General features: G+C 39.1%; 2 protein-coding genes across 4 annotated transcripts in view; both read right to left on the bottom strand.

Moving 5' to 3' along the window:
• Nucleotides 1-359: 359 nt before the first annotated feature.
• LOC125371551 (innexin unc-9-like) lies at nucleotides 360-26,776 on the bottom strand. 2 transcript variants are annotated; one of them, XM_046472368.2, is made up of 2 exons: nucleotides 26,685-26,775; nucleotides 360-3,769 (listed from the first exon to the last, which is right to left on the bottom strand). In XM_046472368.2, exons 1-2 carry the CDS (start codon nucleotides 26,687-26,689, stop codon nucleotides 2,623-2,625), a joined length of 1,152 nt encoding a protein of 383 aa, XP_046328324.1. In that variant the 5' UTR covers nucleotides 26,690-26,775; the 3' UTR covers nucleotides 360-2,622. The 2 variants fall into 2 exon arrangements, with proteins under 2 accessions (XP_046328324.1, XP_046328322.2); XM_046472366.2 differs by lacking the exon at nucleotides 360-3,769 and adding an exon at nucleotides 14,934-17,887 and having other exon boundaries at nucleotides 26,685-26,776.
• The window catches only part of LOC124112312 (innexin unc-9-like), a 43,529-nt gene continuing 22,903 nt past the window's right edge, over nucleotides 7,175-27,800 (bottom strand). Inside the window, exon 4 of one of the 2 annotated variants that reach the window (XM_048381941.1) lies at nucleotides 7,175-9,874. In XM_048381941.1, the coding sequence (XP_048237898.1) occupies nucleotides 8,722-9,874 (1,153 nt within the window). In that variant the 3' untranslated portion in view covers nucleotides 7,175-8,721. Of the gene's footprint in view, nucleotides 9,875-13,438; nucleotides 14,928-27,800 lie in introns of those variants that run through there. The other variant, XM_048381942.1, reaches the window with a different exon arrangement.

Consider the following 27,800-nt stretch of genomic DNA (forward strand, 5'->3'; position numbering starts at 1 on the left):
CTACATTTCCTAGGAAGGATTCGTACGACTTGCCCTTTCATGCTTAAACTATTTTTCAGAAGGTATGCCGCTGCAAATAACTTTTCATTACCCATAAATGGTGTCAGTTACACACGACAACAATGAAGACATATTTCACACTGCATCAGTACACACCAATGCAGAAACTTGTGTATACTGCCATGTAACCGGGTCCATTCCGCTTGGATGACTAACTGTGTGAAGGCCAGTCGGGAAGAGAAGAACAGCCATGACCTACATGTATGAGGCGATCATGGACACTGTGTTACATTTACCTATGGAGTCTTTAGCGCAATAGGTGTAGTGGCATTGGAAAGAGAGTGAAAAAATAAAACGTGTTGGTGTATAAAACAATTTATTCGTAGCCATGTTGATGATTATCACATATATATATATGAATATGAAAAAAGTCATATATATTATATTGTTAGTTACATTTCTGCTCGACCTTGTATCATGTTCTGTAATTACAGAGGACATGATCGAACAATATAAATATACAGTAAACTACGGTTATAACGAACTCAAAGGGACTACTATTTTTAGTTCGTTATAACCGTAGTTCGTTATAACCGTAGTTTACTGTATGTGCAAACCCACCACCCAAAAATAGGTATGTCAGCTCTCAGGCCGGTTTTACAATAGGGTTGGATTTATGTTTGATCTATGACAGCATTAAACGATATCTTCCCCATAATATTATTTTTTTTAAAACTAATATGATCAGTTTATAAATAGATATATATAAAAAATACAGTTTTAGAATCAAAAGAAATTAAAATTTAAATAGAAGCATGTCTATTTACAATTATACCACTCAAATGAAGTTACAGAACACCAAATTTTGTTCATGTGACTAGAGTTAATCTGTCATGGCTGGTGGGTATTGTAACAGCCTTCCAATTGTGGGTGATCCTTAACTTGTTTTGAGTAGTAAAAAGTACCTCCCAGTCAGGCCACATTACAAGCGGGAAGGTAGTTCCATGAAATCCCACGGATATTCATTAACGTCAGTGTTGTAACTTATGAATACAGTGAATTTAGTGTAAAGACCACCCCCTTAATATGTGTATTTTCCACTAACATCAGGGGCGATCGGGTAGCCTAGTGGCTCAAGCGTACGCTCGGCACGCAGAAGACCCGGTTTCGATTCCCGACACGGGTAAAATGTGTGAAGCCCATTGCTGGTGTCCCCGGCCGTAATATTGCTGGAATGTTGCTAAAAACGGCGTAAAACCATACTCACTCACTCACTTCACTAACATCATTTCTCTCTTTGGCCGTGTACCTTCTGTGCCCACCCTCGCTTTTTCCCATTTAAATCACCCCTTCCAATATATAACCGGTTCCTCATGCTGCCATGTCTGTGCTGCCCTCTTATTATTTAGGTAAAGTAGATGACGTAAGACCGGAAACATTGTCCCGTAAAGTGAAATATGGCGAAATGTAAAAAATGTAAAGATGTGTTGATCCGAAATAAATTACAAACACACAACCAATTAACAACACCAAGTTAACACACAACAACAAAATAATAACATCGAACTAACACAGAATATGATATGTACCACAGCAAATATATGAAGGGGTGAATGTAAAAACTATGAAAAAAGGCAACACAACCAGGGAAAACTATCAAACAAGGAATACATGTCATAACTAAATGCAGTTTTACAAGTAAATAAAAAACCCATAACCAACAGAATATTTTGATTATCGAACTCGCACGCTTCCAAAAATTAGTAATTGTAAGTACAATCGTTCCGGTAAGCGTCATCTAAAATCGTTACTGATTCTATAATCCAGACTGTTGTATTTTTAAGTTTTCTTCTGGAGCCGCGAAAAAACCCGTCTTCTAACATTTTCAGAACACGTAGAAGCATACGGAGACTTTTTTTATGAAATCAATTTTAAAAACAACTAGTATTCCAATCGAAATTTGAGCGTTATATAATTTTGTAATAATTTGTGCGTTATTGAAAGTATGATAATGAAAGTATACATAAGTGAAATATGTTAACAAAATAAAAATCACTGTTATTGACATAGTGACATATTGATATGTAACATGTAAATATGTATGCACGTACTGTACATCAACTTCATAATGCAATATTGCCACGGAGTGAATATGCAATAAAGACTCTGCATTTTCATGATATGATATGATTTGCGATCAAGAAATATTAAAGAAAATGTATATGAAAACACTTTAGTGTGTGTGTGTGTGTGTGTGTAGTGTGTAGTGTGTAGTGTGTGTGTGTGTGTGTGTGTGTGTGTGTAGTGTGAATTTTGGAATGTGTGTGTGAGTGAGTGCGTACGTGCTCGTAACCCCTGGAAAGTGGGATGCCACATTTATAGGACTTCTCTGTACAATAAAGAAGCCATATCACACACATTATGTAATACAACGCTTATAATAGACTTATTGATGTAAATGACTTAGAGGATGGGTTTAAACAGAAGGTATTGATTATAAGTCATTAATGCAATGATTCAGGGGTTTAATTAAGTAAATGAGAAAAAATGCTTCAAGAGAACAATTCGTAAGCACCGGTGAAAGATCTCCAAACAACATCAGTTCCACAACCCAAACAACAATTAGACGACGACGCTCTCTCCGAATTTGCCCCATAAGAACTTCATGATGTCCAACACAACCATCTCATTCGTGTTGTACTCCAGCATTCTCAGCGCAAACACTCCATCCGTGGCAAGGTAATCTCGCGTGAACTTACCCTCAGCATGAGATTTCTGCAACTTACGATCAATGCTGCATAGGTATTTGTGTACATAGGAGATCCGCTTTGATGGGAGGATGACGTTTTTGAGCCACATGATGTAGCTGTAGACGCCGAAGAAAATCATGATGACAAACCAGAACCACAGAAACGCAAAGATCTTTTCGTTGAACAGATTGATGGACAGCACGCACTGTACCGTATAGCGTTGAATGTTTTGCATTTGACGAATTTCGAAGTCGCACAATGTCACCCTGGGGAATCTTGGCGATTCCCGTAGTTCCTTGTTCGTCAACAGGTGATCGATCACCTCCGCTCCATACACCCAATAATCCATCGCAAGGAACTTGTTCAGTAAGAACAACATACCAACGGAAACAAGCATGTAGCAGATCTTGATTCCAAGGTAGAGTCCAGCTAAGTATGTCCCGGTTCGCCTTCCAAGACAGAAACAGCAGCATGCGGAGAGTTTTTCAATGATGACATGCAGGATGCCGTAGGTTGCCCTCTTTGATGCCCTCAACCAGCGATCTATGACATGTCCTACAACTTCGATATGATGTTCACGTTCAGATCCAAATTGGCAGTCATCGCAGAGGGCGATCATCTTCTCAAGGTTCACACCGCTCTTCGTGTTCAGCATCTTCCAGAAGAGGTTCGGGGCCTTGAAACACAGAGCCAAGAAGAGCAAGATGATTGGAACCCATTGGTAATATTTGATTTCCTTCTCCTCCCGTTGATGTATGTCTGTGGGTACGTAGTCGGTCTGGGGGATGTAGTAGGTGTCTTTTATCCAGCAGATGGCCTCGGTGTAGTTACAGTGGGAGTCAGTGAACTCTGCAGGACACCAACAATGGATTGGGTCGCCCACGTATTCGGTCACGCCGACAACAATGGCCATGATGGCCAAAATCAGTACCGTCCATCTGTGGTGAAGGCGGTCGGAGATGTCGTCGTCGGAATGAGGAGGAAATAGCCGTAACGGAAGGTCGGCTCCAACCACGTATCTGGAAAGAGAAAAATATTATATTGGTTTTAAAGTGCATGTCCAATGAACAATGAAAATGTGTATTAGAATAAATACATCATTGGACTTAAACACATGACAAACTTATATGTCAGATATATCAAATTAAATCTTGCTCCTGGAGCAAATCCTACTTTAAATATACCGGATACCTTGGACCGACTGTGCAGTAGCCCAGACTTGACTTGCGTTGTCAGCAGAACAGGTCTGAATAACCTGTTACGCAGACACCTGGTGTCATTGTTGGAAGTTAAAAGAGCTCAGCATGTCAGTCAACTTTAGAAAATGTATTTATGATTCTGTTTGTACTTTGCAAGTATTTATATTGTGAGGAGTTGTATACAGTAGATGAAATTCTCAGGTTGTTCTGATGACCACGATGGTGCTGATTCGTAGGATGGATTTGTGAATTTGATGCTTCCATTTTGTTTTGACTTGTCTATGTTATGTGGCTGAGGTGAAGTGAAATGGGGTCCCATTGATGGATATGTACTCATACAATCATGCAATCACACGTGTGTGTGTCTGCTTGTACGAGTGCGGACTTATGCCGGTTGTAACCCACTGAGATACTATTTCACAGTTTAACATGGATACTCCACTCAGACGCATTACACTGACTCCAAGCCGACCAGTCCTTGTTTTATCCCCTTAATGCCGAGAGCCAGGCAGGGTAACAACAAATACCATTATATAACCTCTTTTGGCATGACGCGCTAGGGGATCGAACCACTGAACTTTCGATCTCCGGGCAAGCGCTCTATCCGCTACGCCACGAAGGCGGTGTCTTCACAATCTTACACACAATATCACAAACTTACAAGTCAGATGTATCTACCCGGACAACACCCGGACGGGACTTGTACTGCCAGTAGGACAGGGCTTGATAACCCGTTACACGGACACCCGGTGTTTGGAATAACTCATCAGTATCGTGAGTGGGGGCGGTCGGGTAGCCTAGTGGTTAAAGCGTTCGTTCGTCACGCAGAAGACCCGGGTTCGATTCCCGACATGGGTACAATGCGTGAAGCCCATTTCTGGTGTCCCCCGCCGTGATATTGCTGGAAGATTTCTAAAAGCGGCGTAAAACCATACTCACTCACTCACTCACTATCGTGAATGAATGCGCTAGGTCATCTTTTGCACGATTTGTTCACATATTCCTTGGATTCTGTTTGAGATTCTGTTGACATCTTTATTACGTGCAGAGTTAAGTTACAGCCACTCCTAGCTTGTTGACATGAAAGACCTTGAGTATTGGGCTGACTCACAGGTTGTCAAACGCTGTATGGGGTTTTTGCTTTCAGTTTTGACTTGTTTATTTTTATGGGCCATAGTTTAGTACGCCATGTACTGCATATAATACACTGTCTTTATATGATGTTTGAGAACACATAGGAACGGTCATGACGGTTGACATAATGTAGCTCTTCATTAAAGAAACATTCTGTAATAGTACCAATACCTATTTCTTTGCACGTATCACCTGCTACACTGACATTGCATTAAAGTTGACTGACGTTGTCCCGGGAGAGGAGCTGATGAGTCATTGATCTGGTCTAAATTTAGTATAGATCAATGATGAGCCACAGTTAAGGTTTTTGGCGACTTTCACTGGTGATACAGAGAACAGACTACGTCATCCCAGGGCCAAACATGCCGCTTCTGTATGTCAAACTCTTAGTAGAGAGGACTGCCTCCGTGGTCTAGTGGTAGAGCATCCGCCCGGAGAGCGGAAGGTCCGGGGTTCGATCCCCGGCCGCGTCATACGAAAAGACGTTAAAAGATGGTACTTGTTGTTACCCTGTCTGGCGCTCGGCATTAAAGGGCAAAAACAAGGACTGGTCGGCTCGGAGTCAGTATACTCTGTCTGAGTGGGGTATTCATGTTAAACTGCGGAATGGTATCTCAGTGAGCTAGCACTATAAATCGGCATCAGTCCGGACTAGTACAAGCAGCCACACAAACACACACACGTACATGCACGTCGCTATATAAGTGCAATAATCTTGGACGCGACGTTAAACCCCATTTCACCTCACCTCACCTTAGTAGAGAGACCCTAACTGCCTGCGTATAGTGTGACGAAACACACTTGTTAACGGGCCGTACTCACCGAAAAGGAAACGGCTTATGGCCAAAACCAAATAGTTACCTTATCTGATTCCTTTATTTTATTAAGTACAGTAAAGTTTGTTATAGTAGCCTGTTTGGTATTGATTCTTAAACACATGCTTATGATGTGGTCAGAATCGTACATGGAATTTTTATGATTATGGAAAGTTTTTTTATGCTTTGTAATTAGAATGCTATTTCCCGCATATAAAAGGTGGCTGCTAAAACAATAATTTTATTGCAAAGTATTTGATATCATAATTTCGACGGGGCTAGCATAGCAGCATATTTAGTCGCACACAAAAAAGTGTAGAAACTGTACCATTTGATCATGTATCCTTTCTTTAGGTAAGAATTATCTCAAACATTGGGATGGGTGATCAACTTTGAGGGAGTGAATGAGTGAAGTTTTACGCCGCAATAAGCAATATATTAACTTTAAAGAGAGGTTCATGTATACATGTACAAAGATACGTTGAAGTTGTTTACCGCTGTTTCACATAATAGAAGCCACGAGACTATTCAAGTAAAGTATAAAATTCACAATGACGCTTGTTTACGATACTATATATAGGTGTGCTCAAGGAGGGTCAGTGTTGTGGCACAATGCATACATATATGACCATTTTATTTTTCACTTTTTTTCACCCTTGTACAACCAAGGTCGGTTGATCGGCTTGGCGTTACTCCAAATCTGACGTATGTTTTTTAATAGATTTTTATCCTGGCATATCCTGTATGAATTACCTCGAATTCTCGGGAACACGCGGTGTCATCACTGAACTTCCGTGATCCATTCCTATAATTGTCACCACTATGTTTGCCTCTTACGCCAAGTGGAATCGGTTTCGGCGTACAATCGAGACTGGTTATTCTCTGGCGTTGACGTTTTATATTTCACCACGTTATACTAGAACACGTTTTCAGGTTATTCGTAATTTCGTCTTACCTTCACTGCTAAGCGTTTTGAATAATCTCTCCATAAAATATGCAACGTGTTTTTAACTTAGAATCTACCTCATTTTGATTATAAAAATAAGCGTTCCAGCATAAACAACACAGATGACGTGGTGTATCACGGAAACCTTGTATAAGCATAACGTAAAGCTAGAGTACCCCTTTAACTGTTTCCTGGAGACGAACCCGTCTAAAGTGGATGTCCACGGTTATATGTCTCGTGCTGTCTGGCAAAACGGTGTCTGGACTAACGAGGTTCCATTATAACATGGGGACTACATTACTGGAACACGCTTTTATGAACAATAACGAGTCATTGTATGAACTTTTTTATTCATAAAGTTATACAAAACCTAAATATAAAAGATTATCCATGAAACAAAAGTAAATCTAAAGATATCCAAAACGACAACTTGCTACCTCTCATCGACTCGCTATCCCAATACAAATACGGGGACCACAAAGTAGTAGTATTTAAAAAAAAGAAAATGGTCATGTGTGAGGTAATGGAATGTAGTACATTAGAAAACAGTGAAGGAATTCGTTTTCACGCTACTTCGAACAGTATTTCAGTTATATCACGTCGAAATTCTACAGGCATAAGATGTTTACCAATTTGGTAAAATTTGAGAGCATGGATATGGCGCTGATAAACCAAAGAATATAATCAGGGCGAATCTGGGATTTGAACCCATGCTCATAGATTCCTGGCATGCCAAAGGGACGCAACTTTGCACCGCGAAATGCCGTGCCTTAAATATCAAACAGACGAATATGATATCACATTCTTTAAAACAACAGCAATATTGAAATATGCCTCATGCAATCCTTAGAATATCACAGTCATAATATGTTGATGACGTCGGATCATGCGATGGCCAATTAACTGAACCTTTTTCTGGGGAGTAGACGGTATAACATACAGGGAGACCTCATGACAGTGACGTCAACATCAACAACTAGAGCATCGTCATCACAAGGAATGTAGTGTGAAACTTATATATAGATCCCAAACGGTTGACGCATTACCTGAAACGTTATCATGCATAGAACGATTGTATGAGGAGGCACGCCTTGCCACCTTGTATCGGTTTTCATTTGAACAGGAATTAACGAATTTACAGGGATGTGCTCCACAGTCTGGATCCCATTTTCAACCAATGCCTTGACGTTGTAATAAGTGTCAAGTGGGAATGTTGGCATATTCTATAGGTAACCGACATCACAATTAACTGCTAGAGTGATATCCCATAATCAAATTGGTCATGGCAGATAACTATTTTGGTGTTTGACTGATTTGAATCAAACATGTTACGTCAATTTGCCCTGGCCTGGCCCCAGAATATGGGAAGTCCCACTGTATGGCAGCATTCAGATATTTGATGCATGACATCAAAATACGTCGCTAGTGTTAAAATGGGAAGTGCCAATGGGATGAGCGTGGAATGTTTGGTTAAACTACTATTAGATATGAAAATAAAACTTTGATAGAAAACCTCTTAACGGAAGCAACATGGGCGGCTACGTAAAGTTAAGATAAACAAGAACATAACATAACATAACATAAACACAACATAAACTAATTCAATGTGAATTAACATTCACAACAAACTACCATTGGCCATGAACTGGCATCCTGATGAGTTATTCATTATATATCGAGTAATATTATTTGTTATCGATGAACTGTCCTGAACTTAACTACTTCTATCATGAACCTATCTCTGTCATGGACTGATCCGTCATGAAACATGTCTGCACGTACGTTTTGTCACGGTTCCTGAAATGTTCCAACCAGCATGTATATTTGGAACAATGTCTCCATACATCTATAACATATCGATAATTGTATTAATATTGCTACGCCTCGATTGATCTCTTATATTTGTTCCAGAGACACTTCATGAGTTCCATAACAACCACTACACTTGTATTATATTCAATCATCCTGAGGGCAAATACACCGTCCGTTGAGAGATAATCACGGGTAAATTTTTCCACGACTTTCAAATTCTTCCCCTTAAGAAGATCTTTATCGATATAGCTCAGATATTCATTCACAAAGTCACGCCTCATTGACGGGATGATGATCCTCTTGAGCCACATGATGTAGCTGTAGAGGCCTAGCATCATCATCAGCACAAACCAGAACCACAAAAAGGCAAATATCTTTTCATTGTACAAGTTCACAGAAAGCACGCATTGTACGGTGTACCGTTGAATATTTTGCATTTGTCGAATATCGAACTCGCACAATATCACTGTGGGAAATCGCGGTGATTCAGGGAGTTCTCTGTTAGCCACAATGTTTTCTAAAACTTCATATCCGTAAAATGTATATTTGATGGCAAGAAATTTGTTCAATAATAATATCATGCTGATAGACACTGCCAGATAGCAGATCTTAACACCCAGATACAGGCCTGCTAAGTATGTCCCAGTCCGTTTCCCAAGACAAAAACAAAAGCAAGCAGATGTCTTTTCAATGACAGCATGAACTGTTCCGTAAGTTGCTCTTTTTGAATTCGTCAACCACCGATCTAAGAAGTCTCCAACTTCTTCAATCGCGCGTTCCCTTTCCTTGCCAATCTGGCAATCATTGCAATGGCTGATCATCTTATAAAGGTTCACTCCGCTCGCCGTCTTCAACATTTTCCAAATGGTATTTGGAGCTTTGTAGCTGAGGGCCAGAAAGAGTAGAATCACGGGCACCCATGGGTAGTACTTGATTTTAGCGTTTTTATTGCCATCCTCTGTGGGGAGACTTTCATCAATGGGTACGAAGTATGTCTCTTGGATCCAGCACAGAGCCTCGGTGTAGTTACAGTGAGAATCGGAGAACTGAGCGGGGCACCAACAATGGATTGGATCGCCAACATATCCCTGATACATGACCAACCCAGACAACAATGCCAGCAACATCACCGTCCATCTGTGGTGGAGACGATCGGCGATGTCGTCGTCGGAGTTTGGAGGTGTTACACGGATAGAAGGGGGGTCGATGTTACCAAACCTAATAATAATCAAAATAGAAGATTCATCATGCATTCTATTCTATGTCAATACTGGTTACAGCCAGGTGTACTATTACTGATGCAAGGAAATGAATAACATTGTTGCTTTTGTGTTTTCACCAACTTGGGCATTTTTCGAGTGCAGAGGCCAATCCGGAAAAAAACGTTCGCTAAATCTCCAACATTGCCATCGTCAACAGATGACTGTTAGTGATTTGTCTATCATGTTCAATACTCACTGTCGATATTTTCTAGACCCGTTCAAATTTTGTGATAGTACACAAAATGTAAAATATAAAATAGCATTAATTTTCTTAAGCGGGTTATTCTATGCTCAGCATCACTATTCATCTTTTCAGATGTTACCATTCTCTCCCTCTATCTGTTTGTTTGTTTGTTGTTAGACGCCGCACTCAGCAACATTCCAGCTATATAACGGCGGTCTGTAAATAATCGAGTCTGGACTAGACAATCCAGTGATTAATATCATGACCATCGATCCACGCAATTGGGATCGATAACATGCATCAACCAAGTCAGCGAGCCTGACTACCCGATACCAGTAATCTCATAGTCGGTCTTTCTGCAGAAAATGGCAAAATGTTGTCACTTACTAAACCATACTATTCGCTTGTTTTTTAGGAAAACAATTTCTCTATCAGGACACTTACAGTAGGAAATATTAAATAAAAACATATTTGTGTTGATTCTGTTTCTCATTTTCGATGTTATTAGTTCAAAGTATGTTTTGCTTTAAACACAATTTTTAATTAAAAAAACCACTTGAGACATCTGTACAGAGTAACATTTGTGACGTCAGAAAATATACAGCTTTATGTTTTTGTGATTTACTACTAGAATGCCAATTAAACAGTTACTTCTGAAGTATTCACTTTGGTGTGCCTTGGTATTGACTATATAACCAAGCTCTATATTAGCAAACTTTAAATATCCAGACTGCAATTTACATAAGAACTAATTCTGCCATTAAAACTAGTTAAGATTTATGTGGTAATTATGTTCTGCACATGTTGTTTATGAATTAATATCGTGCAAACTTCGCTGTTGAGTATTTCCTTTTATAAACGTTAATTAACATTAACTTTCTACAAATCTGCCATGATCAAATCTTTTCGGGTAGAAAATAAACAACACGCCGAATATGACGCGATAATTTAAGCACAACTCATTCACACATTCACCCGAAATCTAAATACTTTTATGTGTGTGAGTTGGGTTTAATACCGCTTTTAACAGTATTAAAGTTATATCGCGGCGTGTCAGCTTAATGTGGGAGGAAAGCCCGAAGTGATGCAGGTCTCAGACGTTTACCACTTCGGTGAAACCCACGAGCACGGGATTGGTGCTGACAAACCTAGAAACATAATCTGGGCGAACCGGGATTCGAACCCACAATCATAGGTTTCTGGCGTGCCCAAGGGACGCAATTCTGCACAGCGAATCGCGGCGCCTTAGACGACTGGGCATTGTGGTCAGATGGTTCGCAGCACACGTGTTATCTTCGTTATCTCCATCTCTCTGCACGTTGTGTGTATCTGACAGGATATATTGTCAGTCAATGGTAAGGTTCAGTTTTGATTGTCTTAAACGGACTGTTGACGTGAAACGCGAAGCAAAACTTCTCAATACACAAGGTTACACCGGTTTTAATTTTATGTGGCATCTCTTATATGTTTGATACACATCTTCTGAGGTGACGGGGCGCTCGGGTAGCCTAGTGGTTAAAGCGTTCGCTCGTCACGCCGAAGACCCGGGTTCGATTCCCGTCATGGGTACAATGTGTGAAGCCCATTTCTGGTGTCCCCCTTCGTGATATTGCTGGAATATTGCTAAAAGCGAAGTAAAACCATACTCACTCACTCTGAGGTGACATTCGTAGTAATCACATTCCTTGACAAACACACACAGACCGAGACACAACAAAATACATGAACGTCATAATTTATTTTGTAACTCACAATACAGGAATGTTTTATAGTGTTGGTGAGAAACACGTCAAATAAATCTTAGTCATCAAAAGAATAACATTCTAGGAATGCAACGAATAGTTAAACAATAATTAACCATATATCACAGCAAATATAAACATTACCTAAACAATAATATTATAATCTTCAAATAATGTTCGACTGAGACATTATGAGTTTTAAAATTATTGGGCCTCGTCTGTCCTCTATGTGAAACGACATCCCCTAACATGTACAATACGAAAAAGAACTAATAGATGTGTAAAGTATGAGAAACAACATTATTACTCGTATTTGTAAAGTAACATCTACATGTAAAGATGATTACATATTCCAGAAAAAAATGAAACAAGACATGAACCTACTACGACTTTTACGAGCGTGACTTTGGGTAATGCTACTTTTAGCTTTAAAAAAATCATGCATCTTATTTGAATATTTATCACAGTTTCCGTAATTAGAATAAGCTGTTGTATTTTGTGCCTAGTGAGATACAAAATCATGTTCTATAACATCCTGCACTCGAACAGCTGCATTCTACAATAAACTTTGATTAAATACAGATACTCTAGTTTAACACTTAATGTAGGATTTATTCATTACATCAATGAATATCAAATATCTACATGCATATCGCAACTGACACATTAGTGTGCATCTTTACCGAGACAAAGTGAAGCGTTACCATAGTAATTCTACACTTCTGATTAAGCTAACTGAAACAAAAATATATCCAACTAGAATGTGTACTCCGATACATTGCATCAGGTGTTGATTCATGGCGTTCACGTGATTAGTTTATCATTACTGCGAAGTATTCATTTGTAATATGCCATGGATCTAGAGCAAATAAACATGAATGTAGCACAGAAACCTTATGTAACAAATTCAACATCTATATTTACGTAATTTCCTATTCCTAATTCCTATAAGAGTCAACAAACTAAACCTGCAGATATTTTAGTCAATATCTTGTTCGAATTCCTGAACACAAGCCCTATTACATACATTTAAATTAACACCCTAAAACCATTCTTATATCAACGTTATATGGAGGTACATCTGCGTGATTCTTAGTAATAAAAGCGACTAAACCCTTTTCCTCCCTTGCAGAGTCCATTGTACGATTCACACTATATCATGATTGTGTTTGTGAATAACTAAAAAGTATGAACTAGTGATGAGACCTGTGAAGATCCGGGGTAGAATGCCCCTTGTCTTCAGCAACCCATGCTTGCCGTAAAAGGCGACTATGCTTATCGTCAGAGGCGAGTAACGGATCGGGTGGTCATGCTCGCTGACTTGGTTGATGCATGTTATCGTATCCCAATTGTGTGGATCAATGCTCATGATGTCAATCACTGGTTTGTCTGGTCTGGACTCGATTATTTACAGACCGCCGTCACATAGCTGGAGTTTTGCTGAGTGCAGCGTTAAACAACAAACAAACACACAAAACTAGTGATGATACCAAATGAGTGAGTGAGAGAGTTAGGTGTATCGCCGCTTTTAACAGTATTCCCAGTGATGCAGGTCTTAGACGTTTACCACTTCGGTGAAATCCACGAACACGGGTATCGTGCTGGCAAACCTAGAAACATAATCGGGGCGAACAGAGATTCGAACCCACAATCATAGGGACACAACTCTGCACAGCGAATCGCGGCGCCTTAGACGACTGGGCCACCTGTGCCCCCTGATACCAAATGAACACACGTCACAAGTGTACACAGGCACGTCAAGGGTCCACTTGAACAAACAAGGCCAATTGCAACATTCATTTCAACCTATAAAAAAATATGTCTTTACAACAATTGACCACGTCAATACAGTAATAAACACGATGGCGTTTTAAAAATTCCTTTTGAAAGAGAAGGACACGTAACCACAAACATCAACCCAAGATCTCCAACATTAGACCAAGACACTGTCCCCGAACCTGTCCCAGAGAGCCTTCACTACATCCACTACCATCATTTCACTAGTGTTGTACTCCAGCATCCTCAGCACAAATACACCATCCGTGGCAAGATAATCTCTTATAAATTTACCCTTTGCGTTTTTAGTTACCTTCTTATCGATATGGTGAAAATATTTTCTAACAAAACCAATCCTTCTCGAAGGAACCATTAACCTTTTAATCCATATAAAGTAACTGTAGAGTCCAATGAAGGTGATAATAACTAACCAAAACCAAAGAAAAGCGAATATTTTCTCATTGTATAGGTTAATTGCTAAAACGCACTGTATCGTGTATCGCTGAACATTTTGCAGACGTCGTATTTGAAAATCACACAACGTGACTCTGGGGAAAAGAGGGGATTCGCGCATTTCCTTGTTTTTAACGAGATTATCTATCAGTTCTACTCCGTAGAACGTGTACTCCATTGCCAGAAATTTGTTCAGCAACAATAATATGCCAATGGATACAAACAAGTAGCTAAATTTGATACATAAATACAGTCCTGCTAAATATGTGCCATTTCGTCGTCCGAGACAGAAACAAAAACAGGTGGATATCTTTTCAATGACGGTATGCACCAGTCCATAGTGAGCTCGTTTTGAGGTCATCAACCAACGGTCAAGAAACTTTCCAACAATCTGGACACATTCCTCCCTCTGAGCTCCAATCTGATTGGTATTGCAATAGTGAACTGTCTTCTCCAGATTGATTCCGCCTCTAGTATTCAGCATCCTCCAAAACATATTTGGAGCTTTGAAACAAAGTGCAAGGAAAAGCAATATGATAGAAACCCATTGGTAGTATTTTATCTCCAAATCTTCTCTTTCAGGAACATTTTCCGGTAGGTAGTCATCTTTTGGGACGAAATACGTATTTTTGATCCAGCAGAATGCTTCGGTGTAGTTGCAGTGGGAATCTGTGAACTCTGCAGGACACCAGCAGCGGATGGGGTCCCCCACGAAGTTGACAAGAATCACAATAATGGACAACAATACCAATAGAATCACTGTCCATCTGTGGTATAGCCGGTCTGTGATGTCATCATCAGAGTAAACGGGGAACACCTCGATATTGGGGAGGGTGATGAGACCCAACTCGAACCTAGTAATAATCAAAATAAATCGATTCAGAATACGCCGCTGCAGAATATCTTAGAATCTCCCTGCACAATAGCAAGCTAAGTGTAGGAATGTGAAATGATATTTCATGATGACTTCTAGTACCGAATAATGAAACATGATAAAAAGGTCTTCAAGAGACCCATCCTTTTGTAGACACAAAAATCGTACGTATCATATTGAGTTTTAGGACTCGTTTTGGATTAAATCCTGGGGAAACATTGTTCCTACTGTATTGTGCTATACATTCGTGCCATTGTCCATTGAGACATTGTATTCAGGTAAGGCGCTAACTTACGTCGGTGGTGGTGTACATGATATTGGCCTTGGCCGACTCGTGTTCAAACTTGTTTTTAACATTATCATAACCTTGAAAAGCCACACGTGTGATGTCACTATGTGTCAGTGGTTATGCAGGCAAATAAGAAACATTATAACCGCTGAACAAAAGTGTACCTTTCTAAGTATGTGGGTGAACTTCAGCAACAGGTTTCGTTTTCAGTTTAAAAAATATGTTGAAAGTACATGAGGTACACATCTTCTGTCCGCAATCCGAATAGTATGTATTGAGAAATTTAGTGTGAATCATTGAAAAAGTCATCTTTGTAGAAACTTAAATCTCACATCGCGATCTCAATGGATTTCAATTCCTTTAAACATAACCAAGTTACAACAAGCTCTCTGTTGACTGCTTTGATTTTTTTGTATCATTATAAGGCCTGGTGTCATTAATATACACTGAACAAATGATTGAATAAAGAATACTTCAAATTGTGACATCAGTCTTCAGGACAAAAAATATCCTACAAAATATTCGTGATGGTTAATTAATGTTGTTGGATATATTTGAACTTTTCACCACAGAAGTTATAAGAAAACTTGATGTTGGCCTGACACTGCGAATTCTACTTGTAACGGTTACCATAGGAGTAACCGTCTTGACAAAATATAAAAAGGTAATAGCTTACGGCACTCGTTCTAACCTTTTGTGTCATAGGTCGGAATGAATAATGAATTGATTGATCTAGTCATTTTCACATAAGATAATCGGCCCATATTCTGATATTTATTATATGCACTTAAGGCTTGATAAAAAGGTGTGGATTCTTCTTAACCTTGTACTCCCGGGGAACTAAGAATGAAAATCAAGTGCACACTGATCCACTAGGGTAATAACAATGTAATAACGATATACGTGAAAATAAACAGATCTATCTATTATTTGCTTTGATCCATTTTCTCTACGCCAATAATTCCCTCTGGACGAAATGGTGAAAATATGAGCACTTGAGTTTTTTCATAAGATATATAAAATGACCATTCCAAAGTATACCCAGAATGGTCTCACCATTTGGCACATAATAGTTAACTCTTAGAATTATGTCATCCACAAAAGTGATAAACGCAGAATTGTCATGTGATTCCGAAACTGCAAAACCTGGATCAGTATTGTCTCAAAGTAGATTCATTTGCATTTTCGTAGACAAATAATGATCTTCATTGTCTCACAAGATAATCCCATATTCATAAGTCCGTGAGTATTTTACCAGATTATTAATTATAAATAAAAATGACAAAACACTTTCCATAATCATAAGTGAGTCCGTTCAGCGATTCCTATTAAGGGAGAATTGCCCAAAAGTTGCTATTGAATATCCTCTCTGTCAAAGTTTTACTTCAATTTCGAGACACTAGGGCGTTCAGTGGGTACTAGTTAACGTATGGGTGATGTATTGATGTCTTCACAAACTGATGTTACAAAAAGACAACATGCACCAGAAGTAGCAAGGTTAGTCTATAACACCTTGAAACTTCCCCCACAGAGATTTCACAACGTCCATCACAACCATCTCACTGGTGTTGTACTCAAGCATCCTCAAGGCGAACACACCATCTGTAGCAAGATAGTCTCGAATAAACTTTCTTTCTATTGCGTTTGTCTTATGATCTTTGTCATTGCACTGAAGGTATTTTGTTACATATGCCTTTCTGCAGGATGGCACAATTATGTTTCTAAACCATGTACAATAGCCATAAATACCTAATATGATCACCAGGATAAACCAGAACCACAAAAAAGCAAAGATTTTCTCGTTGTACAAATTTACAGACAAGACACATTGTACCGTATATCGTTGGATATTTTGAAGTTGTCGTATCTCAAAATCGCACAATGTAACTCGGGGAAAGCGTGGAGATTCGCGTATTTCACGATTTTGTATAAGATGAGACATCAGCTCTGCTCCATACAAAGTGTAATCCATTGCAAGGAATTTGTTCAGCAAAACAAACATGCCTATGGACACCGCCAGGTAACAAAGTTTAGTTGAGAGATACAAGCCGGCTAAATACGTTCCATGTCCACTTCCTACACAGAAACAGCAACAAGCTGACAATTTTTCAATGATGCTGTGGACAGGTCCTTTTAAGGTCTTCCGGGATCTGGTCAGCCAAATGGATAAGAAATTTCCAATTATTTCAACACGCTTTTCTCGCTCCTCTCCGAAAGGGACGTCACAACTGACACGAATCATTTTATTCAGGTTTATCCCACCCTTACCATTCAGTGTCTTCCAGATAACATTTGGGAGTTTGAAACAGAACGCCATAAATAGTAAAATGATTGGTACCCATTGGTAGTACTTTATTTCCGAACGTTCTCTTGCAGAAATGTCAATTGGAGCGTAATCGTTTTCTGCTACGAAGTATGTATTATCGATCCAGCAGAGGGTTTCAGTGTAGTTACAGTGGGAGTCTGTGAACTCTGCAGGACACCAGCAATGGATTGGATCGCCCACATAACTTGCAAAAAGCACCACAAAGGCCAACAAGGACAGCAGAAACACAGTCCATCTGTGGTAGAGTCGATCCATGATGTCGTCATCGGAATAAGGAGGGAACGGTTGTAATGACTTAGGGAGGAGTAGGAACCCAAGATTCAACCTAATAATAATCAAAAGAAAGTGAATGATTGAGAGTGAGTGAGTTGGGTTTAACGCCGCTTTTAACAGTATTCCAGTTATATCACGGCGTGTCAGCTTAATGTGGGAGGAAAGTCCGAAGTGATGCAGGTCTCAGACGTTTACCACTTCGGTGAAACCCACGAACACGGGTATGGTGCAGAGAAACCTAGAAACATAATCGGGGCGAACCGGGATTTGAACCCACAATCATAGGTTTCTGGCGTGCCCAAGGGACGCAAATCTGCACAGCGAATCGCGGTGCCTTAGACGACTGGGCCACCCGTGCCCCCTTTTGACGGGGTAAGGGTACGTAGGGTAGTCTTGTGGTCAGGACACACAAAAGGTTTGATTCCCCATATTGGTAAAAGCCCAATTTTTGGTGTATCCCGCCGTGATAATTTTGGAATATTGCTGAAAGCGGCGCAAAATCACACTCAATCGGTTTTGAACATAACATTGTGAATCTGCCAGCCATTCTTGTCTTAAAGCTGTCTAAGGTGCGGTGAGGTGAGGTGAGGTGATATCGGGTTAATCGTCGCGTTCCACGTTATTGCGCTATAAATGTGACATGCTCGCTTTTTGTATTTCTAGAATAACTATGAAGAGCAAAGGATGATCTGACCGCCTGAATGAATGACGAACATATCGAGCAATTTACATGATTCAATCCCGAGAGACAGATATTCCGTATTTCGTTTACGAATACTCGCTTTTTTATGTTGGTAATGAAGAAAGTAGATTTCATCATCAAAAGCGATATTGCCCTTCATTTTTAACTGCACAACTTATTCAATGTGCATATGTAAATATTGAAAATAATAAAATGGTGGTTTTTTGGAAGTACTATGATGCTCGATCAGTTGGTTGTCATGGCAAATTTGAGTTAAATCTTTTGCAAATTTACCTTGTCTGCATTTGATGATTACACACATAACAATGTCTCCCGTGTGCACGGGGCACGCGTAACACTGTCTTAGATGCATGTGGGGACATATTACAATACTCAAATGCACACAGACCATACATAACAATGTCTCAGATGCATACATAACAATGTTTCAGATGCAAACATAACGATGTCTCAGATGCATACGTAACAATGTCTCAGATGCAAACATAACAATGTCTCAGATGCATACATAACAATGTCTCAGATGCATACGTAACAATGTCTCAGATGCAGACATAACAATGTTTCAGATGCAAACATAACGATGTCTCAGATGCATACATAACAATGTCTCAGATGCATACATAGCAATGTCTCAAATGCATACATAGCACTGTTTCTGATGCATACGTAACAATGTCTCAGATGCATACATAACAATGTCTCAGATGCAGACATAACAATGTCTCAGATGCATACATAGCACTGTTTCTGATGCATACGTAACAATGTCTCAGATGCATACATAACAATGTCTCAGATGCATACATAGCAATGTCTCAGATGCATACATAACAATGTCTCAGATGCAAACATAACAATGTCTCAGATGCATACATAACAATGTCTTAGACCCATACATAACAATGTCTCAGATGCAAACATAACAATGTCTCAGATGCATACATAACAATGTCTCAGATGCATACATAACAATGTCTCAGATGCATACATAACAATGTCTCAAATGCATACGTAACAATGTCTCAGATGCATACATAACAATGTCTCAGATGCATACATAGCAATGTCTCAAATGCATACATAGCACTGTTTCTGATGCATACGTAACAATGTCTCAGATGCATACATAACAATGTCTCAGATGCAGACATAACAATGTCTCAGATGCATACATAGCACTGTTTCTGATGCATACGTAACAATGTCTCAGATGCATACATAACAATGTCTCAGATGCATACATAACAATGTCTCAGATGCATACATAGCAATATCTCAGATGCATACATAACAATGTCTCAGATGCATACATAACAATGTCTCAGATGCATACATAACAATGTCTCAAATGCATACGTAACAATGTCTCAGATGCATACATAACAATGTCTCAGATGCATACATAGCAATGTCTCAAATGCATACATAGCACTGTTTCTGATGCATACGTAACAATGTCTCAGATGCATACATAACAATGTCTCAGATGCATACATAACAATGTCTCAGATGCATACATAGCAATGTCTCAGATGCATACATAACAATGTCTCAGATGCATACATAACAATGTCTCAGATGCATACATAACAATGTCTCAGATGCATACATAACAATGTCTCAGACTCATACGTAACAATGTCTCAGATGCATACATAACAATGTCTCAGATGCATACATAACAATGTCTCAGATGCATACATAACAATGTCTCAAATGCATACATAGCACTGTTTCTGATGCATACATGACAATGTCTCAGATGCATACATAACAATGTTTCTTAAGCATACATAACAATGTTTCTTAAGCATACATAACAATGTCTTAGACCCATACATAACAATGTCTCAGATTCATACATAACAATGTCTCAAATGCATACATAGCACTGTTTCTGATGCATGCATAACAATGTCTCAGATGCATACATAACAATGTCTCAGATGCATACATAACAATGTCTCAGATGCATACATAACAATGTCTCAGATGCATACATAACAATGTCTCAAATACATACAAAGCACTGTTTCTGATGCATACATGACAATGTCTCAGATGCATACATAACAATGTTTCTTAAGCATACATAACAATGTTTCTTAAGCATACATAACAATGTCTTAGACCCATACATAACAATGTCTCAGATGCATATATAATAATGTCACAGATGCACACGGGGCACACCTGTAATCTCTCAGATGGACACGGGACACATATTACAACGGCTCAGATGTACTGAGAACAAATGACAACGTCTAGGGTGAGAAGTATAGTCCCATTCAGAGGGGTGTTTGTAACATGCCAAAACATGTCGAAAGTGTCTTTCCTGGGGAAACCAGGTGGAAAGTGGTACTTGTTTTGTTTGTTTGTTGTCGCACTCAGCACTATTCCAGCTTTATGACGGCGTTGTTATATACTTAAGACTGTTTGTATTATACATTAAACATTTCATCGTCAGATACAAAAATAGGTTTAAAAAGAAACATATTTTTAATTGTAGTATCTGGAACGGTGCCAAAGAAAACGTAAACCTTATTCCTGTATAATAGAATAGTTATTATAGTGATAATGGGGATACAGATAAAGAGTGTTCTTGGGCGATTTATTGAGATATAGAGTTCCAGATAACGAGGGTTTGTGGCGATATACTGAGATAACGAAAACCCAGGTAAAGGGAGTTTGTGGGCGATTTATTGAGATATGGAGTTCCAGATGACGAGGGTTTGTGGCGATATATTGAGATAATGAAGTTACAAATAAAGGGAGTTTGTGGGTGATATTGTGAGATATGGAGCTCCAGATGACGAGGGTTTGTGGCGATATACTAGTATTGAGATAGTGAAGTTACAAATAAAGGGAAATTGTGGGAGATATGTTAAGATAATTGAGTTCCAGATCACGAGGGTTTTTCGGCAAAACAATGTGATAATGGAGGTCAAGATAACGAGGGTTTAAGGGCGATATAGTGTGACAATGGCGCTTCAGATTGGAGATATCATGTATATGTAAGACAGAGTCACAGTCTGTGTTCTTGGAGACAAGACATCATTACAAAGATTCTTTGGCAATGGTAGCCGTTGTCTGTGCACCCCCTCGTGAAAGTATAGGTTTGTTCCAATATAGATACAGGCATATCATTTTATACTTCTCTGTGCCAGAATGAAGGTATTGCGGCATACCAAGGGGAATTGACAATATCTGGAACGGCGCTAATTGGAACCGTTCTACATGTTGATTTTGGCGTGAAGCGACATTGCTTAATGAAGACTCACAAATATCAGATAGCAGTGTGACTGTCCGTAAATGTAAACCCTCGGAGATAATGAGTAACGGTTGTATCCAGGGACGACAATAGTTGGTCTTCTCTGGATACCTTCGTGTTCGTTATATTAGGGGTTGACTACCGTGGTAGTCGTTAAGGTGTAACATGGCGTCACACCAACGAACATGGAAGGCGTATATTTGCCCGTTGTCGGACGAATAGAGGAAGTGCAAGTAGTGTAAAAGTAGTCGTAGTAGCAATAATAGAAATAGAAGTAATAGCAGTGACGGTGACGGTGACGGTAGTAGTAGTATTAGTAGTAGTAGTAGTAGTAGTAGTAGTAGTAGTAGTAAAGTGGTAGTAATTAACGGACGTGGTAGAAGGTGGGGTATAGTGGTAGTGGTAGTAGCAGTAATAGTAGTAGTAGTAGTGGTGGTGGTGGTGGTAGTAGTAATAGAAATAGAAGTAATAGCAGTGACGATAGTAGTAGTAGTAGTAGTAGTAGTTGTAGTAGTAGTAGTGGTGGTGGTGGTGGTAGTAGTAATCGTCGCTGTTGTAGTAGTCAAAGTAGTAGTTGTGGTAGTAGTGTAGAAGTAGTCGTCGTCGTAGTAGTAGTAATGTTGTAGTAGTAGTAGTAGTAGAGGCAGTAGTAGTAGTAGTAGTAGCTGAGACGGTGACGGTAGTAGTAGTAGTGGTGGTGGTGGTGGTGGTGGTGGTGGTGGTGGTAGTAGTAATCGTCGCTGTTGTAGTAGTCAAAGTAGTAGTTGTGGTAGTAGTGTAGAAGTAGTCGTCGTCGTAGTAGTAGTAATGTTGTAGAAGTAGTAGAAGTAGCGGCAGTAGTAGTAGTAGTAGCTGAGACGGTGACGGTAGTAGTAGTAATGTAGTAGTAGTAATTGACGGACGTGGTTGTAGTGGAATTTAATAGTAGTGGCAATAGCAGTAGTTGTGGCGGTAGTGGTAGTAGTAGTAGTAGTAGTAGTAGTAGTGTGGTAGTGGTAGTAGTAGCTGAAGGTAGTAGTAGCAGCAGTGTTATTTTGGTAGCTGTGGGTAGTAACATGTCGACACCAGGCTATATCGTATAAAGCTAATCCCTGAACACACTTCATCTACCAAGGAACTACGAACCCCAACAATAAGAGAAAACAAGATACAGAGCACAATTGGATCTCCTGTACATCACCAGATCAAGCCTAGCAACGGCAGACAAAGTGGACGGTGGACGGCTCCGGAGCTTCTTTGATAACAGGGAGCGCATATTGCATAGCAGCAGGATACGCCTACACTCGCTTACCATAACGCACGCCCAGACAGAGCTGCGGCAATCATATATCAATTTGATATCAATGTAACTCAAACGTTAAAGTAACATTTTGGAGAAACATTCCGTCGGAAGGCCAAACTGATAAAGGTCATCATCATCATCACCATTATCATCATCATCATCATTATAGCAAATTCTTCCTTTTACTTTCAATCATTTGCCTCATTGCAATTCCAACCCCATGTGTATCCAAGACATAACCATCTCTCCATGCATTGGGGTTGGTCCCGGTTGTTTCCTATAAACCAGGGCTCCTGTATTCTCGGATTCAAGCTTTGTCGCAGAGTTCGGGTAAACATTGAGACTGGAATGTTTTGAAGCGATAACACGCGCAGGCTCGCCAAACGCTTGGAGATAGTGAATCAGGCTCGCGCGCCTGAAGAATATGGTCATGCACAGAGAAGAGTGACATTTCTCTTGAAACCAGATACGGCCATGTTGTACGTGATGGTGCGAGGCTCAAATAAGCACTTCAAAGACGCCATGTCGCTTATTTTAATTCCCTGGATACTCCCATTTCCCGAGTATGAGAGTTGCTACAGTAGATTTGTTACATTTCTCGTGTTCAAAACATATTACAAAATACGCCTTGTTTAATGGCGTGGAATAAAGGCACATGTGCGAACAAAGGGAGATAACTGTTGTGGTTTATTATCACTGTCGCGCAACATACGCAACAGCTGGCTTAGCGCACGTGCCGAGTGCTGACCCCTGACGGCAGATTCCAGCGATCGGGACAGATGAGCAGAAATATGAGATTTCAAAAAATACGATAAAACTTCCGTCTTTGTGAGGGCGTACTCGGTTCCGAGAGACGAGGGTTTTTATTTACGCAACGTTAACGCTTAAGCGTCAAAGACACGCCCACTGAAATGTTTTTAGTTAGGCTGTATGTGAATGGTATATTTAGAACCGTAATATTTTCATATGATTTTGATTTGCTTTCGCTTTATCCCTCTAATATTTGTTAAACACATGCCATATGATCACGTGGTAGCGTGAAATAGGTCAAGTTATGACTCATAACGATCTCAAAACAAAGACGTTCATTATTTACAACTATTTATGAGAAAAAAAGAAAGGTTACGTTAATTCACATGAGTCAAAATGCTCACAAAATATAATTTGTTAATTTTTTTATCGATACGACTTTAATGCGGAAATGGCAAAACGGAAATCTGACTAAGCTGCTGAAGCTATTGAATTTGACCAAAAAAATTCAAACGGAATCAAAACGTTACTAGGCTAAAAACAGTCACCTAAACACAGCTATGATACCCGTATCACATACATTACCATCGAATAACCATTGCTTGTTTGTTTCATATTTAGTCATCACCAAACATGTGTATATACGTTCTTTTGCCCGTCATCATCATCATCATCATCATCATCATCATCATCATTATTATAGCAAATTCTTCCTTTGTCATCACAGCAACTCAGGAATCGGGAACACCAAACTTCAATGACCCAAGCAATCCCTAACGAACAAAAGTTATATTTGCTGAAGTATTTCGATCGCATCTTATCACCGATCATGACACGGATCTCGGCATGTGCCCGATCGGTTCAGACTGAAAGCGTAGCACTAGTACGAAGTCGACTGTAAATGTAGAGGTCTGTGTTAAAAAATGTGAGTTATGATAGTCTTAGGGCTAAACTCGCTTTGTACACGTGGGTCTAGTTCGACCCATTTAACCAGACAATAGGGCGGTTGACTGTCCAACCTAATTCCAGTGTAATTTCATCTATCTATCTCTTTATCTATCCTAAAGCCATACTACATACGCCTATTCGCATATTCTCATGAACCGGTTCTGTCGATTTGTTCTTGGCGTATTAATTTCTACTTCGTTATAACGGTGGGAGAACATTTATATGTATTTGCAACACGTCCTATTTGAGTTCTGGAAAGGACACATAATCCAACTCATTTTTAATTTATTCAACTCATTTATAACGTTTATAAAATATTTCTCCCATTGTGTATTCAAACTATTGCTAAACTATATTCCTTTACGAACCTCTTCAATTTACACTTAACATTGAACTATGCCTTGAAGGGTATCGTGTTACCCATACGTAAACAAATCATCTCATCAGGTTTTTCTACTTTGATCGTTATATCAGTGTTTTGTGTGTGTTGCTCTTTTTCAGCGACTTCAACCAGGTGTACATGCATTGTGGGAAAACAGACAATTGCATTTTCATCTGCAACACGTAACTTAATCTGTGCATTATTTCAAGCATCGATGTCTTTTTGTACACCTTGCGAGTATTTCCCATCGTCAGTCTCATCTTCGGTAAGACAACTAAATGTTGAGTAGTTGTAAAGATAATATCTTTCTTGCCTGTCAGCGTTGTTATTTGTCGTGGGGAAGGTAACATGTTCGCTAACAAACGTTGGAAGTTGTAAAGAGAATAGCACATGTGGGTGTTGAAAGATTACGCTAAATTATTAACAGCTTGTATGAGAGGGGGAAGGAACAGAGTCTGAATTTCAGAAACGAACAGGAAAAGAACGGTTCCAGATGTTAAAGAGTTTTTTGTAGAGGGTGTCGTATTTTTGTTCATGAGACGAGTCCCATGATTCGTTATTTATCGAGACCTTTGGCATACGTTGGGAACATCTTCAGAGCATATATCAAAGAGTAATTCCACATAAGGACTGTGCATCGGTGAAAAAGTACTTAGATGTAAATTAAAAAACATCGGGAGGAAACGTAGAACCATAAATCGATTTTGTGCTTGTACATGTAATTAGTTATATCAGTGCGAGGTTTTAATATAAACATGATTTATTAACATAAGCATTCACATTAATTTCGTTAATAGAGAATGGTTTGAATAGGGAGACTTGGCACAGTGGTACAATGGTTCTACAAATACTGTCACGAAAGTAGATTTATGAGAAAGAATAGAAACTACATTAATCACGTTTTGGTATTAGTTTTTTGTGTGTTTTGGGCAGATGGGCATGGGCAGATGTGCTATTCATGCTTACGGAAATAGCAAACGTAATGAATACCAGCAGTTTTACAAAATGCCAGCGCATGCATCCAAACGGATGTTACACTCGGTAGAATTGCATAAAATGAATTATGTCACGTATGTGTTAGTACATTTCACGTTGTCAATTTCACGATGTCTAAGTTTAAGATCAATGAAAAAAATAATCAAACTATTCTCATGCAGATACTTGCGTTTAACAAAGTTCATGAAAACGCAAATAAAAAAGTACCAAATAATTATATAACAATGTCATATGGCGATCGCATTACGTTTTCTTTAATATTAAGACGCGTTGAGCGATAAGGCGTGTGCCTATGGGTAAAGCGGGACCTAGACATCCAAGCATGCATTCACGTTCTCACATAACAAGCAATGAATACCATTTATCCCGTGCAATAGGAGGAAACGCTCTTTGTCTACTGAACATGATACAAAACGGGTTCCTTCGCCATTTACTTTATATCAAAAATGCAAAAGAATTTAACAAGTATGACAAAAGTCAATATAAGTCAGAAAAAGTTCAGAAATCAACTTACGACATGTCTAAGCTGTCCGCTGTCGGTTTCACGGTCTCCGAGCAATAAGCCAGTCAGAAGCTAGCGTTCAACGTAAGCTTATGGTTATTTTTAGCAGTGAAGGGAAATCCCCTCTATTCAGGCGCATCACGTGGGGCATATACGCAATGTTTTTTTATGTATATTGACAACTCATTTGAAGGTAAACCTGTCATACAAGTCCAACAGTCAATAAGTAAAACCAGGGAACTTGATATGTTCCCCAACTTGAAACTGATATTGTTCACTAAAATTAAGTTCACGTGTGTTGTAGGACGACAGTTCACATACTGATTGTGTGGGGTTTCTTAAGATACATGTATCCGACACGAGATTTTATCAAGTGCCACGTAATATAATTTTGAAAGGAATGTTACTTAATAAATCTTTCATGTTGAGAACAGAAAAAAAACAGTCATACTGGTTTTGAGATCAGCATTATATTTTTTAATGGCGAGAGGTTAAATTTTTGTTTCCAACATAAACAGATGTCCAATGTCGTTTTACATAGATAAAAAATAACTATATTCTTTGGGCACTTTAATATAGTCTGCAAGAAAATGACGCAATATATTATTTTCTTAAAATGCATTTTTTCCGAAAAAAAGTTGCTGGATAATATCTTTTTTTAAATCTCACAAATCAGATCATTGGCTGATCAATCATGAAGCTGATATTAAACCATAATATAAATGCATCGCAATGGCGCACTACACTTCACTCATGGTATAGTTTATATACAGAGCTATGGTTCAGTTGTCACTGGTAATGTAGTTTGTACGTTACCTTTTCACCAGAGTCTATACAAACTATACAATTGAGATGAGTTCATGTCGCTCATGACATGACATGTCTCAAAGTAAGCTGAAACATGTTTTACATTGAGTTACCTGTTGTATTCAGGCTTTGTATTATATACTCATGTGGGACGTATTTTCAGTAATGTATGAAGTAAACAACATGGTAACAATGTTATGTGGAATCAAAAGGAGCCAAGGGACTTTCTTCAAGCAGTGATCTAGACTTGCCAAATAAGATAGACTTGCATGGGCTTTATTGGATATATTTGTTTCAGGGTCTGTATTACATATAAGCTGA

Source organism: Haliotis rufescens, unplaced genomic scaffold (genome assembly GCF_023055435.1).
Source record: "Haliotis rufescens isolate VD_foot unplaced genomic scaffold, xgHalRufe1.0.p SCAF_4, whole genome shotgun sequence".
Classification (NCBI taxonomy): domain Eukaryota; kingdom Metazoa; phylum Mollusca; class Gastropoda; order Lepetellida; family Haliotidae; genus Haliotis; species Haliotis rufescens.